Source organism: Pituophis catenifer, unplaced genomic scaffold (genome assembly GCF_029215685.1).
Source record: "Pituophis catenifer annectens isolate HBS135680 unplaced genomic scaffold, rPitCat1.0.hap2 SCAF_1, whole genome shotgun sequence".
Lineage (NCBI taxonomy): Eukaryota > Metazoa > Chordata > Lepidosauria > Squamata > Colubridae > Pituophis > Pituophis catenifer.
The window spans coordinates 290,265,948-290,283,577 of record NW_027256881.1 but is presented as its reverse complement, the minus strand read 5'-3'; the positions used below and the strand labels follow the sequence as shown (position 1 = coordinate 290,283,577).

General features: G+C 43.7%; 1 protein-coding gene across 3 annotated transcripts in view; it reads left to right on the top strand.

Annotated features, from left to right (window-relative positions):
* The window catches only part of NOVA1 (NOVA alternative splicing regulator 1), a 147,630-nt gene that overhangs the window by 104,390 nt on the left and 25,610 nt on the right, over positions 1–17,630 (top strand). Inside the window, exon 4 of one of the 3 annotated variants that reach the window (XM_070931357.1) lies at positions 5,620–5,691. The exons of the other annotated variants lie outside the window; for them this stretch is intronic. Coding sequence (XP_070787458.1) covers positions 5,620–5,691 — 72 coding nt within the window. The remainder of the gene's footprint in view (positions 1–5,619; positions 5,692–17,630) is intronic. 3 annotated transcript variants of the gene reach the window in all.

Below are 17,630 nucleotides of genomic sequence, written 5' to 3'. Positions count from 1 at the left end.
TTTATCTTATAGGGTTCCAAATGTTTAGTATTCATTTTTGCTGCTTCCTCTTTCAGCAACAGGAGATAAACCAACATTTATTTATTTATGACATGCTGCTTTTTAGTAAGCAACATCTATATTTTGAGATTATGTTTTTAATACAACTATATCCATCAATGAAATCATTTTGTACTCAGTTATTGTGCTATCATAATTCCAGCATATTTAAGGCAATAGTTTGCCAGAGAACAGAGCTGATTAATAGTAGGCAAGGTATTATATATTAGAATTGTGTAGATTATTCAAAAGACATTATTTGGAAATCATATTTTTATGATTGAAGAATTTTCCTTGAGATCATTAAAGCAGCCATGTCCCTTTACAGGGCTCATGCAATTGCTTTGAAAGCTGCCCTTGGCTATTTCTGTATGAGTGTGCATCTGCAATCACTTTGCTTTATTAGTGCTTTCAGAAGAAGGGGGTGTCTTGATCCTCTTACCGTAAATACATTTCTTTGGAGTTATTGTAATAACTCCATTTTAGACAATCTACTTTCCTTGTGTTCATCTAGAATAAAGTTAGAAATAAGGAAGTATAAATGTTTGATTACAGATAAACTAAGAAACATTAACTGACAAGACAGTGGAAGATAGTGGAATCAAATGCATAAATGTAGGATCAGTGGTGGGTTGCTCCCGGTTCGCACCGGTTCGCAAGAACTGGTAGTAAAAACTTTTAGTAGTTCGGAGAACCGGTAATAAGATTGGCTGGCCACGCCCCCGAACTGGTTCCTGGCCTGGTCACTTACCCTGCCCACCATCATTGCCCGCATGCAGCCCCGGGACTCCGCCCTTTGCCAGCCAGAAACGCTGCTGCCAGTCGTTCCCGTGCACCCGGCTGCCTGCCTGCCTGCCTCGTCACCGCCACCATGAGTAAAGGCCCTGAAGTTGCACTGCCTGGGATCCACGTGGGCTGCCACAGGGAGAAGCCAGGTATGGCTGGGCGGACACTGCCCAAGCTGAGCTCGAGGCTGGCAGGAGGAGGAACGTTGCCTCTTAGCCATCTCGAACTGTCTGCTGCTGCAGCCTGCCACCATCCCCTTTCCCCTCCAAGCTGCTCCTGTGTGAGAACTGCTGCCGCCAAGGGCGAGGGGGCGGTGGTGGCAAGAATGGGCCATCTGGGGCTTCCTTGTCTCCCCGCCTGAGCAGACTTCTGGCATAGCCCCAGGCCTCTGGAGGGAGGGAGGGAAGCCCTGGCCTGCTGCTCCTTGCCCCCAGCAAGAGCAGTTCTCATGCTGCCGCTTCTCCGGCAGCACCAGGAGCAACTGCCAGGGCAGAGAGGGCGGGGCAGGCTGTGGTGGCAGGCCATTTTTGCCAGGTAACAGACTGGCTGCTCCTGGAGCAGCCAGGAGAAGGAGAAGCTGCCAGCGGAGAGGCGAGTCGCCCCAGGAAGAACGGAGAAGAGCGCAGCTTCTCACTCATGGAGATCTACTGGTGGGGAAGTGGGCGCGGTAAGAAATGCGCGAGCCAGGAAGCGGTTATGCTCCCTGGCCGGAGAGGGTTGCACGTTCACTCCAGCAAAGATTTGTGCAACCCTCTCCACCAGGGAGCCTAACCACTTCCGGCTCGCGCATTTCTTACCGCGCCCACTTCCCCACCAGTAGATCTCCATGAGCGAGAAGCTGCGCTCTCCTCCGTTCTTCCTGGGGCAACTCGCCTCCCCGCTGGCAGCTTCTCTTTCTCCTGGCTGCTCCAGGAGCAGCCAGTCTGTTACCCGGCAAAAACGGCCTGCCACCACAGCCTGCCCCGCCCTCTCTGCCTCAGCAGTTGCTCCTGGTGCTGCCAGAGAAGCGGCAGCATGAGAACCAGTCTTGTTGGGGGCAAGCAGGTGGCGGCAGCAGGAGCAGCAGGCCAGGGCTTCCCTCCCTCCCTCCAGAGGTCTGGGGCTATCTTTAGCTTTGATCAGCCGGAGTGGGAGGCACGGGGCCCAGCAGATCCCCGGGTGAGGGATGGAGGGAATGAGACCTGATTGGCTGACAAAAGTGTTCACGGAGGAGCGGAAGACGCGCCTATCCCCGACCCTGCTTAGCGCCTTTCTTCTTCCTAAAACCAGGGACTGCTCCGCTCTCGCAAGGTGCAGGGACTTCCCATCCCGCTCCCTCTGTCGGGACTGAGGAAAACACACTGAGCTTCTCTTCAAGGCGTTGTTAAGGGGGGAGGAAAGGGTGGCTGACAGAAAGAGCACAAGGGGTGGCATAGGATGTGGGGGTTCACCTCCGCGCCTCGACATCCCTTGGCTTCTGCGGGTGCCACCATCGGCCCCAGACAAGCGCCTCTGTCTTTGCGGCTGCAGAGCTTGGGAGGGAAGGCCGGACTTGGGGCACCAGATAAAAGCCAGGCTGGTAGCTGCGGCTCTGCTTTGATGGAGCCGGGTAAATGGAGGGGAGGAAGGAGAAGGAACTGATGGGCAGGCTAGAGTAGCTCACTTTCCCCTCAGCGGAGCTTCCCCGTCGAAGCAGCAGCAGGAGGAGAAAGCGGCGGGAGAGGCTTTGCTGGCTGCCCAGCCGGGACCCAGAGGCAGTGCTGGGTACACAGAGGGGGGTGTACGCCCTTCTTTGGATACAAAGACGGGCGGGCGATTAAATGTCTTGTGAGTGTATCTATGGATGTTTTTTGCATTTTTTTTTGCAACCTTTTGAGGTTGTAGAAAAAAATGCTTTTAAAAGTAAAAAAAAAAAAAGAAGAAGTTGGCCACGCACATCCAGTCAAATTACCCCCACAAGCCACGCCCACAAATAAGCCATGCCCACAGAACTAGCAGTAAAAAAATTTAGAACCCACCCCTGTATAGGATTATATTAGAAGCAGCACTTTTTTAGAAGAAAAGATAGCCATCAAATCCTACCTTATTTTAAACCTGAAATTATTGGAGAAAATATGCTTCAGTATTCTTCTAGTTCAATGCTTTTCTCTTTCCTTATGTCCTTGATTTCCCTGTTTCATTGCAATGTTACGTGAAAACACACTAATAAAAGGAAGGAAAAAATATAGCTTATTATCTATTCAAACATGTATCAACTTAATGGAATGGAACAAATGGTCCTGTGAATTAAGGTTGCATTAATAAGACTATCATTTTATGAAAAAAGATGCAATTTGAGTGCTATAGTATAGATGGTGTTTCTATTAAAGACATACTGTACTCCTAACTATGGGATATAAGAAACCTGTGACCTCCCAGATGCTGTTCGACTCCAACTCCATCGGCCTCACTGAAGGTAGCCAATAATTAGGTATGATAGATATTGTAGCTGAACAAATTCTGGCTCCACCTTTAATATACTATTCTTAATATATTGGATCTCATTTTAAGTTATTGTGAGAAAATATGATTTTAAAATAAAAAAGTGGAAAGTACCACAGTACAGTAATGAATGAAACTAGGAGTATATTGAAAGAATTAGTTAATATCAATATGTGAAATTTAGTTCCAATGCAATATTATTGTTTGCTGGTGAATGAATACTCTGGCCATAACTCTACTTCCTCCAAATGTTGTTATCTTCCCTCTTCCTTCTGGCATCTCTGTTCTGTAAGATGTCTTAACATTTCTTGTTTGTTATAATTTTCCCCATTTTGCTGCTCTTCCAACAGATTTTATGAGAGAAGGAGAAAGAAGAAAATTGACCATTGGTGTGGTATACATGTAGTTACCAAAATTGGAGTTGAGGGGGGGGATGACAATAATGGCAATACATCGAAATAGCACTAAATTTTATCAGTCGCATTAATATGTCTTTTCACCTTTACCTGAACATACATACAGATCTCCTCAGACTTTTTTTTTTCACCCATTGCTTTTACTCTCATAAATTCTAAAGCTTTGCCTTCTCAACTTAATACCTGCCATTTTCATTTTCTGTGTGGAAAAATAAATTTCCATCAAGTTTTCGAACCATCACTTTTTACCTATTTCTCCTGGTTATAATCTCTTATAGCATCTTTGCAGAAAAGGACACTAGAACAGGACAGTAGAATGCATATCCGTTAGAAGAATTGATATTTTACTACAAAAGTTGTACTATTTATGGAATTGTGATTGTTATGGAAATTTTATAAGGTCTTATATGTTTTTGGTAATGTTTACCCTGTTATATAAAAAATAAACAGTTATTCTGTTTGTTTTTGTTCTTCATAATTAACAGTGCTGATAATTTATCAAATTTAAATTTATTTAAATTTATCAAACTAAATTTATCAAAATTTAGTTATTTTATTTAGCATTGAGAGGAATAGTTATTAAATTTTGTAAAATTATAATGTTGAATATTATCAGAGTGCTTCATACTTAAACTATTAAATGAAATAAACCATATAGTGTCTTTGGGAACATATTCCCTAGAAGTTTTCAAAAGAATATAAATATCTCTTTAGCACTTCTGTATGTAGCATTACTTTTCTTTTAAAGAGAAAGAGCTTTCCAATTGTTATTCCAGTCCATAGTGGTAGATTTTCTATCAGTGTTTCCTCTTTCCCAGTCTTGGTACTGATTTTAACAAGTAGAAATGTTATAGTGCTGACATTTGATTCTTTTAATTGCGAACTTTACGTCTAAAGTAATTGATGCTTTTTTGTTTTACTTTAAACTGAAGTTTTTACAACTTTTTATTGTAACTGGATTTTTTAAAGTGACATGGTTCAACCTCAGAGCTTCTCTGTATGCTACAGAATAACATTTGCATAAATCAAGAAATACTTTTACATAACAATAACCAGAGAAACTGAGATACTTACAGTTGGGTATGTTGATAAATTTATAAATACTATTTACTATATTACTTGATGTTAAATCTATTTTGTTGTTGTTATTTCTGATATGTTGAAAAGCTTGAAATATAAAAGAATTATCTGACATTAAAAACAAAATTTAAAAAACCTTTATCTTGAAAGTTGATTTATGGCTTTCTCATTAGAGTTATGTTATTTTGGTAACTAAGACTTTCCCATATTAGAAAGTGCTATGTGAAATTAATTCTTGTTCATTATAATATGATTTTAAATTGTGTAGTTTAAGATTAATATTGACATAAGTTCATTTTAAGCACTAATTCTAGTGTTACTGAAATTTGATTTTAATGTATACATATTATATAATGCATTTATTATATAATATAGAATTTATATTTTAATTGTGAAAGACAAAAGATGTAGTATTGTGGCAATTATATAATATATCAGAATGCAAGCATTACTTTTCCAAGCATATGGTAACAGAATTGGTGGTACATCTGCTCATTGAACTTGCTGGAATTTGTATTTACTACTCTTTAGTCCTAAGAATCAATTATTGAAGAAATATTTGTAGTAGCAGTGTATTTTTATTTTATTTTGTGAGTCTACCATCTTAATTTTAAGCCATTAATTTGTTTTACATGTGTATGCATGCATACTTACATGCATTACTTATTGCTTGATTGGCATTAAATTCCATTAAGTTCCAATGAGGAAGATAAAATTTAGTTTTTCAGGCTTTTTCTATTTAATTTTATATTACATTACATTTGTTTATTTATTTTTTTTGACTGTTTGGTCTAAGGCTTGTTGAGGTTGATTTGCTCCTGAACTGCTTTGTTCCCAGACATTGCCATCATCCCCAACTACCACCAAGTCCTCTCCATCTGATCCCATGACCACCTCCAGAGCTAATCAGGTATAGTATCATTCTATCATCTACACCATATTTTTCACAAGTGGCTTGCAAACTGGAGAAAAAGATATGGTGGGTTGAGGTTTTATTTATTCATTTACACCCATAATCATGAATATTGAATGCTGTTGCTCAAATAATATCATTTTAGCCTGATAAATAACTCAAATTCATTTTTATCAACATGGCATGTGACTCTTATGAGGTTGCAATCTCATTGCTTATATTCACATTTTATTTCATTCGAACAGCAACTTTTGAGGTTGCATTAGAGATGCTAAATATCTCTGAAGCCTCCAGAGTATAAATAAAATGCAACCTGAGACTTCTAGGGCTTTAGGTGTTTTTCAAGGGGATTTGGTACTTGATAATAAAGAGTATACCTTATATAGAATAATTTTTGTAGTAGTAACACTATGTATACAATAGGGTCGAGAGAATGAAAAAACCTCATTTTTAAAAAAGCAAATTTAAGGTCTCAAATTTTAATAGGTTTTTGACACCTTCAAAAAACTTGTTTTGTAATTAATTTTATAATTAAAGTAAAAGATGATGTAAAAATTTCAACTGTGAAGTTGTGGTATCTTTTATTGTAGGTCTCATAATTAATATTTATCTTTATTTAAAGTAGATTAAATTTGCTTCTTTTGCTAAACAAGAAAGCTGTGATTTTCATAATATAGAAGATTGGAAGGTCTATTGTGTTTCTTACTGTGAAAGCTTGAATGAGGAAAGTGAAATTAAATCTGTATTTGCTTTTCTACTTATGCAAATGGAAAAGTAAGATAAGTGCAATAAAACTGCTTTTTAAGAGAGAACTTAAATAAATTTGGGCAATAGAACAGATACTGTTCCATTCCTTGTCCTTTATGTCCAACTTGTGATGTATTTCTATGGTTCCCTGGTGTCTAACTCCAAGGAAGCATCTGATACTGTGAAATAATCCCTAGGGTTCATTTCTTGAGGGTGAATAAATTGAAATTAAATCCAAGCAAGATAGAAGTACTGTTAGTTAGGTGTTTTTTTGTTTTGTTTTGTTTTGTTTTCTGGAAGGAATTCTGTTTCCCTGAAATAACATATCTCTGTCTTGGGTATTCTTAATCCTAACCTGTGTCTGGGTTTCTAGATGCCAACAGTGACAAATTATCTTTAGGTGTCATCTGGATTCATTCTTCAGCTAGTCTGAGCTGGCAACAGTTATCCATGCCTTGTTACATCACAACTAGATTTCTTCGTGTACTCATTTATACAATAGGAATTGCTGTGTTACTCAGAAATGCAATATCAGAACAATATTATAACTAACTGGAAAGATATGTACTGGTTGCAAGTCTTTTTTTTCTAGGGCACAAATTAAAGTGTACTTTTATCTTTTATAATTATAGATTTAAGATCTTGCTGCAAGAAGGATTATTTCTGTTTTTATGAAACTTTCTAGAGGTGAACTCGTTCTGAAGATACTGTTTCAGATTTACAGAAAGTCTTTCCTATATCACTCCTAAACTGTAGAATATCATCTTTAGAAATGGGTTTGGTTTACCTCTCCTCTCAGAGTGGTTTTGAGGACACACTTCTTTAACTAAAATGTTTTCATTAATATTGTACTATTTATGTCCTTTTAGCTATGTTTAAATTGCATTTAAAAAGAATAATTACTGTATTTTTTGGAGTATAAGATGCACCAGAGTATAAGACGCACCTTAGTTTTTGGGGAGGAAAATAGCGGGGGGAAAATTTTGCCTACCAGGTATTCATCTGTCTAGTCTTTAGCCTGGTCAGTTTCAGCACATGAATTTGCTCGCTGGTTTTGAGGTTGGGTCTGGTTGGGGCGTCAGCTTCAACACATTAGTTCACTTGCTGATTTTGAGGTTGGAGCTGGTTGGGGCTCAAAAACAGCTTCTAAAGCACAGCTGATCATCGGAGAGAGCAGCAATTAGAAAAGCAAGCAAAGCACAGATCGCTTAGCTCGTGTTGGGGCTGCAAAACAGCTTCAAAAGCACAGCTGATTGTCAGAGGGAGCTCCAGTGAGTAAAGCAGGCAAAGCGCTGAAGGAGTAAGAGAAGGCAGCAGCTGTTCCGGGTAGCCATTTTGGGCACCGCCCAAAATGCATCATGTTTTCGGACCGTGATTGGCAGCGATATGCTTTGGCCATCTCCACATCCTTGAAGAGCTCTCAAATGGAACATTTGGAGGCTAAAAACGCGACGTGCAGAGCCCAAAAACACAAGCCATTGTCGGTGGCAATCTCCAGCCAGGAAGAGGACACGCGGAGGCATGGGGGCCAGCAGATGGGCGGGGTTACATTTGGAATATAAGATGCACCCAAATTTTCAGTCTCTTTTAGGAGGGAAAAAAAGTGCATCTTATACTCTGAAAAACATGGTAGGTTTTTTTTCTTTTATTGCTGCTAGTGCCCCTTTTTTCAATTTGAAAGATGGGCTATACAGGTAGTCCTCATTTAACTTCCACTTGTTCATCAACCACTTGAACTTACAGTAGTGCTAAAGAGGACTGGTTCTGATAGTCGCATCATTACAACGTCCCCACAGTAATGTAATAGCAATTCAGATACTTGGCAGTTAGTTTGCAGTGATGACATTAAAGCATCCCCCATTTCCACCTTCACTGCTGATGCCCAACAAGCAAGAGTTAATGTGGAAGCCAGCAGGAGGTCGCAAATGGGTATCAAATGACTGTAGGACACTACAACCACATGGGATTCACATGGGTGTTGTGCCTTGTGATTCTTGACGAGTGTATCTTGTATTTTTATCTATGTTGAGAGCATATGCACCAAAGCCAAATTCCTTGTGTGTCCAATCACACTTGGTCAATAAAGAAGTCTAGTCTAGTCTAGTCTAGTCTAGTCTAGTCTAGTCTAGTCTAGTCTAGTCTAGTTTAGTCCTAGTCTAGTCTAGTCTAGTCTAATCTAGTCTAGTCTAAACAGCAACTAGGCCTGCCAAAACTGCAGTCTTAAGTAAATGCAGTCCCATGATGTTATCTTTTATAACTGTGTTGTTTAGTGATGGAGTTCTTGATCCCAATTACCCTGTAATTGGTAAGTAAGAACTGCCTGCCAATCTAAAAATTGATTTTGTAATGCTACAGTACTTTTAAATTATTATTTATATTAATGTATTTATTGTGGTAAAAATACAATGAAATATCTACCTTATTGCATTGTGAGTCATGACATTAAGCCATAGAAACTGTGCATGTCTAATAAATAACAATATAATGTATTCAATGATAATCAGCAAAATTTACAAAATATTTAAGAATGAAGGCAAATATACCTGTCCCAGGATAATGTTGCAGAATCCAATACTGGCATTGAAGGCAGCCCACCTTCCCCTACCCTCAAAAATCTGCTTCTTCAACATTTATTTTCTCAGATAAAATTAATATTTATATTTTAATCCATTGTGACAGTATGTAAGTGAGGTGGATTGCATGTGTCTGGCTATAATTTATCAGAAGATATCATGTACCCATATCTTGACAGACAGATTGTCTCAGTGGAGTTAAGGAGAACAGAATACAAAAATCAAAGAAGTATTACTAAAACACATCAAGTGCTATAAGTAGGAAAAGATATGGTGGGCAAAAGGTCTAGTTTTTTGTTTTTTTTAAATCATCATAAACAGGGAAAAGTAGTATTTCTACACCATAAAGTAGAAGAAAGATGTGCTTAGTCATGTGCTTTAAATGATTTTGAAGTTTTCTAATTCTATATGGTATAGTTTTAGCACTTTGTTATCTCCATAGCTTTTCTGAAATCTGTAGAGAGTTTTAGTTGCATATTAAAAGTTCAGAAACATGCCACTGCTGAACATTTCTAGGCCTCAGATAATCTTGATTTAATATTCTAGTCCTTTAAAATATGTCTCAGTTCCACAATAAGGAATGCAGTAGACATATTTAAAATACCACCAGTGGGAAAATCATGACATTAGAGGTGATTGAGTACATACTGCAACTTAATTCTATATCAGAGAAAGATCATTTAGAATAAAACATTAAAGATAATTTACATATTTTACTGAAATCTAGATATAACACAGTTCTGAGATTATAACTTCATCTCAAAAGAGACAAGATTTTACCAGCTGTCCAAATGCTTCTTTGATTTAGGGTTAATATCTGAGGCAGACAAAACTCAGCTTGCCAGTCCTTTCCTTCCCCAGAACACTCTTTACTTAAAAAAAATTGTCTGCAGTAAGGATTTGTTTCTTTGGAGAAAGATGAGGTGTGGGGATGTTTTTTTTTTTCCCTCTTGAAATGGATTAAGGCTTTCACAATGGTTTAGGAAATCAAGATATATTTGGGGCATCCGTTACATTTTCTAGATGCTAAGGACATTATTTTATTCTAGCTGACCCTGGAGGGTTCATTTTAAAGGAGATTATTTGTAACTCAGGGTTGAAATGAGGGGTCTTTGAGTGAACTCTCTGGTGAACTTTCTTGGTTGTTTTCTTGCAGACATTTCATTATCCAAACTAGGTAACACCATCAGTGCTAGTGATGATGATCACTAGCACTGACAATGTTACCTAGTTTAAGTAACAGAATGTCTATAAGAAAATAATAAGCTTAGAGAGCACTAAAGAACCCTTAAGGTTCATTTTGATAGTATTACTACTATTTCCTTCTGCGGGAGGATGAAGGAGATACTGTTGTGATAAATTTTAATGCGTCTTTCCCCGAAAATAAGACCTCCAGATAATAAGCCCAATCGGGCTTTTCAGCGCATGCGTTAAAATAATCCCCCCACCAAAAATAAGCCCCCCCCACCAACTACTTACATGCATGCGCAGCTGGTCCCTCCATGTCCTCTGGTGGCTTGCTGTGCAAACAACACGAAGTGAGGAGGCAAGGCCGGGAGGAAGGGGGGGACATTCCCTCCCCATCCTGTCCTTTGCGTCGGCCGAGCGGCTGGCTGCTGCTGCCCTGACTTGTCCCAGTGCCACCGCTGCCTCGTGGAGCAGGACTCTGCGAGGCTTGTTGTGCCATTGCACATACGAACTGCAACACCGCTGCGAGCTTCATCATACCCGCAGAGCTGGCGTTCTTCCGGTATGTCAAGCCTCATGGCAGTGCTGGCATTCGTGCATGCAATGGCACAAGCCTTGCAGAGTCCTGCTCCACAAGGCGGTGGCGGTGCAATAACTCTCACAAAGACTCATTTCTGACAGGTGGGGCGGGGGAGAAGTGAGATGCGTGGAGCAAGACTTGGCTCCCCTTGCCCTCTCTTCTCCGCCCCCTTTGCCGGGCATGGCAGGGCTTCTGCCCCTTTCTTAGCCACCTGCCCCATTTAGGGATGTAATTTGAGGATGGCAAGTGGGGTGGGCAATGTTGTGGCCTGTTCCCGGCTTGTGCAGCTACTAGCTGATTCAGACAGTGAGGAGAGTGGTGTGTTGCGCCAGCAGCCTGTGCAGCTGGCACTCGAGTCAGACAATGAGGAGGCTGGAGAAGATGTGGTGCCAGAGGCGGGGATTCAGCCAGGGCCTTCAAAACCTCCAGAAGCTCCCTTAAGTGAAGAGGACAAAGAGGAGGAGCCTTTTCTCGATGCAAGGGCGCGCAGAGCTGCCAAAAGGCAGGAGTGGCTCCTCAGGAGGAGGTCTCCTCGAGAGTAAGGCTTGAGGCTAATTGGCTACTCCCTTAGCCTATTTAAGGAGGAATGCCGACTGAAGCAATTTGCAGGGAACAACTTAGTTCACATACCTTCATGTCTTGTCTTGCTTATCTTATCAGCTTCCTGCAAATTGCTTCTGGGCATTCTGCCAACCATAGTAAGCTTTCAGTTATTATTCTTTGAATTCTTGACGGATGTTAATGTAATTAATTAACAGTCGTTGTTGTAAAAGAGCTGGAAAGGTAAGATGTGTTTCCCGCTTCTCGCCCGTCCCACTTGACACCCCCAAATTGTATCTCTAAAGGGGCCGGGTGGCTAAGCAAGATGCAGGAGCCCTGTCATTCCCGGTGAGGGAAGGTGAGAAGAGACGGCAAGGAGAGCCATTTCTCACTTCTCCCCCACCCCATCTGCCACCCCTCTCGATAAAGAGATGGTGGGGAAGGGAAGCAGCCAGGCTGCTGTTGCCATTGGGGTGGGACGGGACTTGTTGGGCCGTGAGACGGCGTCTTACCTTTCCAGCTCCGTGGCATTCATCGCCATTGTGTTTGTTGTGACCCAGGCCCATGTAGTTAATATTAAATGCAAAACAGTTCCAAAAAACAAACAGATTTTATTAAAACAGCTGAGAATTAACTCATTCTCAGTGTATTTCAAATTAAATGAAAGCAAAGTCCTCAAAACACCATTCTTCAGTTTATCTCTGACCTTGGGATAATTAGGCAAACTGCCAAAGGCTTTTCTTGGCAACAGTTCAGGAACAGAAGACGCTGACAAGAAAGAAATACATCCAAACACGAAGCAAATCTCTCAACGGTTATTTTCCAGCAAAGAGGCCAAGAGCCGTTGCTGGTCTTTTAAGCCTTATGGGAGGGGCCAATCATTTCTTGGCCCTACTCCCGAGTCGTCCTCTCTGCTTTAGCTGCTTCTGCCTTCTGGAAGCTCTTCTCATACGTGCACTAGGAACAGGCTCCTCCTGTTCCTCTGCATCTCTACTGTCAGCCTCTGGAAGCTCCTAAATCCACGCATTACTCCCCGATGGCCTTGGCCCCATCTCTGCCACTGATGCAGAGCCCTCATCTGGGCCTTTCCCAGCCTCCAGGACTGGCCCATGTTCTTCCTCAGCCTCATCGCTGTCCGACTTCGCTGCCAGCTCTGCTGGCTGCTGGCGGACCACAACAGTGTCCAGCAAAACACATTGTAAAAAAATACTTTATTGAACTCGGAAGAAGGGGATTTTTTACAACGTGTTTCCGTGGACACAACAGCGAGGAACGCCACGGAGCTTGAAAGGTAAGATGCATGTACCGCTTCTCACCTGCCCCATTTGCCACCCCCAAATTGCATCCTTAAAGGGGGCGAGTGGCTAAGCAAGGGGCAGGAGCCCTGCCATGCAATGCCCAATGAGGGTGGGGAGAGAAGAGATGGCAAGGGGAACCATGTCTCACTCCACACATCTCGCTTCTCCCCCATACCACCTGTCAGAAATGAGTCTTTGTGAGACTCATCGCTACTGCCGCTTTCTCATGGAGCAGGACTCTGCAAGGCTTGTGCCATTGCACGCACGAACGGCAGCACTGCCATGTGGTGCGACATACCGGTGCAGCCACAAGCAACAGAACACCAGCTGGGCCGATATGATGAAGCTTGCAGCGGTGCTGCAGTTCATGCATGCAACGGCACAACAAGCATTGTAGAGTCTTGCTCAACGAGGCAGCAGCAGCGGCGGTGGGACATGTCAAGGAAGCAGTGGCCAGCCACTCGGCTGGCGCAAAGAACAGGGAGTGGAGGCAGCGACGATGGGACATCCAGTTTCACACTCACCACCTCCACCCCAAAAATAATAAGACAACCCCCTCACCAATAATAAGGCCAAGCCCTTATTTCGGGGCTCAAAAGAAAATAAGACCCTGCCTTATTTTCAAGGAAACACGATAAAATGCTGGGGAAAAGTATTCCAACAAGTCTTCCAACAATGCATCAATTTCCACTGTAACCAAGACTATCTACCTTGCTGCTGGCCATCCTCTTCCTTTTCTTCCATTGGTAATAATACCAAGCACTTATATTTCCTTTCCATAAAATCCTACAGATTTTTTAAAATATGAGGAACACAGTGATACATGCCTTCTATCACTTGGGAATTATCCCATCCCTCAAGGAAACATATATCATCAATCAGAACCATCCCAATCTTCGTAGTTTTCATATTGTAGGATGGGAATGGCAGACGGCAGTCCTTCAATTATTTTGTTCCATTCATCAAATTGTGCAATTTTAAATACATCCCCAATAATATGACTAGATAATGGAATAATTCCATGTATTTTTGATTGTGTCACAGCAAAGGCAAATAGGTAGACATGAATATGAGCGACTGAAATGTGATGCAACTTTATCATAGCAACCTTTTACTTATTCAAAGGGTAGTATCTCATTTTAAAATTTAAAATATTTATTTTTACTCTACCTAATACCTAGTTGGATTGCAAATTTAATTCAAAGCATTAAAAATATAACATAGTAAATGTACTACCAAATTCTCCTATATCAGTGACATTTTAAAAAGTTCATTATGGGTACCAGACTAGACTTTCTAAAAGTAATTTCAGTGTTTCACTATTGAGAAGGTATATTATTTTCTAGAAGTTCTTTGCAGAATAATTTTCTCCATGTAGATTAGCAGAAATATGATTATCCATGAAAATTGGAAAAACCATAAAAACTTTTTTTAAGTTTTTCAACTTATTTCAACATACATTCATTTTAACAATACTGATAAAGAGGATATAGTATAAAAAGTATCATTTTAAATAAACGCTTAAACGCTTAGTTAAACGCTTCCGTAACTGATCAACGTGCCGGCACCAAATCCTCCCATCTCCCATGTCTACCCTATAAGGCTTGGGCCTGGTTATCTCTGTAATTGTCCCGGTTTCCCAGAGAGGCCCGTTCCCGTAATTCCTTGCAAACACTGGCGTCCCTACTGTGAACTCTCTAAGCCTTTTCTCTGTCCCTCTGAAGTTGTTAGAGGAATAGCTGGGGTGTAGCCTGTCTAGGACTCCTCGGAGCTTTCTCCCCATTAGAAGTTCCGCTGGGCTCCGGCCTGTGGCGGTGCATGGTGTGGCGTGTTGGGCCGTTAAGAATTTGTCTATCCTTTCCTGCCAGTCCCCAGGGCCTAGACGTGAGATGGCTTCCTTAGCCATTCTCACAAATCTCTCCGCCAATCCATTGCTAGCCGGATGAAACGGGGCGGAGAGTACGTGCCTGATTCCCAACGCCGCCAGGTACCCCTCAAACTGTGTGGCCGTGAACTGGGATCCGTTGTCTGAAACTAAGGTGTTCGGTAGGCTATGGGTGGCGAACAACTGCCTTAGCTCCCTAATGACTGCGTCGGTGGTAGTGGCTTTCATAAGTCTAATCTCCAGCCATTTGGAGAAGACGTCCACGACGTCCATAAATATCTGCCCATGGAATGAGCCAGCGAAATCTATATGGATCCTGGACCAGGGACCCTGAGGCCGCTCCCATTCCCTTACCGGTGCTGTAGGGGGGTCTGGCCTAGACTCTTGGCAGGGCTGGCACTTCCCCACCCACTCAGTGATGTCCTTATCCATCAGGGGCCACCAAACATAGCTCCTAGCTAATCCCTTCATTCTCATGATCCCAGGGTGCCCCTCATGTTACAGATTTAAAACTTTTTCCCTTAGGCACAAGGGAACAATGACCCGATTGCCCCACAATAGACAACCCCCTTGCATTGTCATGTCGCCTTTTTTGTTAGCGAAGTGTTTGAATTCCCCACCCTCAGTCTTTTCCGGCCACCCCCTCGTGACCCAACTCGTGACTTTCCTAATCACGTGGTCTTTGGTTGAAGCCCTCGCCACCTCTGCTGAAGTGATGGGCCCCGAGTCCAAGACGTCAATCAGCAGGACTGGAACTCCGGGTGTGGGGTCTTCTATCCTGTCCAGTAACAGGCAACAGCTGAGGGCGTCGGCATTGCCCATGCTCACCCCTGGTCGATGTACCAGGAGATAGGAGTATGCTGCCAGGAAGATGGCCCAGCGTGTCATCCTGGGAGACAGGGCTGCTGGGGTGGGTTGGTCCTCTGCTATGAGACCCAGAAGGGGGCAATGGTCTGTGATGAGGTCGAAGTCTCTGCCGAACAAGTATTCGTGGAACTTCTTGACTCCTGAGATGGCTGCCAGGGCCTCCTTGTCAAGTTGACTGTAGTTCCGTTCAGCACTTGAAAGAGTCCGGGAGTAGTAGGCGATGGGTGCCTCTAGACCGTTCAGTAGTCTATGGCTCAGGACGGCCCCCACGCCGAATGGGGACGTGTCACAGACTAGAACTAGGGGAAGCGTAGAATTGTACTGAATTAGAAAACTCTCGGCCGACAGGAATTTCTTGATGGCAGCAAACGCGATAGCCTCAGCCTTCCCCCAAACCCATGTGGACTTTTTGGCCAACAGTCTGTGCAGGGGCTCCACTACTGTTGCTTTGTCCTTTAGAAAAATTGCGTAGAAGTTCAACAGTCCCAGGAACGCTTGTAGTTCCACCTTGTCTTTGGGGGTGGGGCCTCTTGGATCGCCCTAATCTTGCTCTCGGTGGGGTGTATGCCGGTTCTGTCTACCCGATACCCCAAGAATTCCACAGAAGGGACTGCGATCATGCACTTGTTGCGTTTGACCCTGAGTCCTGCACTTCTGAACTTCCCTAGAACTTGTCTCAGTCTCCCCCCAGTTGCTGTTCGTCCTCTGTGGTGATGAGCACGTCATCAAAATACAGGACCACCCCAGAGATCCCCTGTAACAGTCGCTCCACGGTGCTCTGGAACAGTCCGGGAGCTATGCTGACTCTGAATTGGAGCCTGGTAAACTTGAAGGCACCTCTATGCGTAACTATAGTCTGTGCCTCTGCGGTAGCGCCATCTACCGGCAACTGCTGATACGCCTGCGCAAGATCGAGTTTGGCAAAGATCTTGCCAGGCCCTAGGGAATGCAGTAGATGGTGTACGATCGGAACCAAGTAAGCACTCTGTTGGAGAGCCTTATTGATCATACACTTATAGTCCGCGCAGATGCGCACAGACCTGTCAGGCTTAACTGGGGTCACAATTGGGGTCCCCCATTGGGCATGATCGACTGGCACTAGCACCCCCTGCTTAATCAATTTGTCCAGTTTTCCTGTGCGCTGCTCCCACTATCCAAGCATGGGTTAATACTTCAGTATTTGGCAACAACTGAGTGAAAGAAACAGAAGGCTCTTCCCCTTTCCGGCCCCCTAGCCACGCCTCTGTTCCCATGATCCCCCAGTCTTCACTCAGTTGCTGGCAACTACTGCAGTGTTTTGTTGGAGCTCCACAGGTTTTCAGAGAAGGTACTGTGTTTCTGTGGGATTTGCTCCTTCCTTCCTTTCTATAAATTCTCTCTTATAGTTTGGCTCTTCTCTCTTCTAAGCGTTTAGGCATTTTTTTGTGTTTATTTTGAATAGTTGCTTTTCGCGCCCCTTTTGCCTGGCGCTTCGGCGCGAGGTTTTTTTGTTCAACCAGCTGGTGGGGGGGGAGCGGAGCTTCGCAGCCGATTCAACTGCCGGCGGGCTCCTTAATCTTTCGGAAGCTTCCTCCCACGTGCGGGCGGCCGCTAGTAATTAGCGCACCTCCAGCTGGCCGGCGGGCTCGGATTCCCTCACCCTTGATCGAGGCAAGCCCGGAGCGCGAGAAGGGGATAGCGGACGGCTTCGCGCTCATCAGCTGGGCGGCGGGTTCGGAAACTCCGGCCGCCCACGCATCACCGCTCAAACCGCTTGCCGCCAAACCATCTTCCGGGCGCTAGCGCGAAAGGGAGAGAGCGCCAGACGCCGAAACAGCCTTCCTCTGCAAGGGGAATCGCGCGGCACCTGGTCGGACCCTCGGGCCGCCAGTGTAAGACCGTCGCCAGAGTCGGGCACAGGGGAGCCACGTGCCAGCGCCATATTGGTGGACCTGCGGGCCGCCATCTTGGACAGACTCTCCAGCCGGCATCCTCAGTGACCTGCAAGCCGGCGGCAGACCCCCCCCCCCACGCCTGAAAGGGGCCGAGCATCTTCCTCCTCTACCACCTGAGGAGAAGATTTTCCACCTTTTGGACTCTCGTGAAGGGAGTTGTCCGCAGTTGGCGCAGTGCAAGATTAGGGGGTCTGCCCAACGGTCTCAAGCCTCAGCCATGTCTCACTCCCCCCCATCCTCAGACATGGAATTGGAGCTTAGCCCCCCCCACAAGAGCAGTAAAGGGGGAAAGAAGAAATCAAAGAAGAGGCATACGAGCGCCAC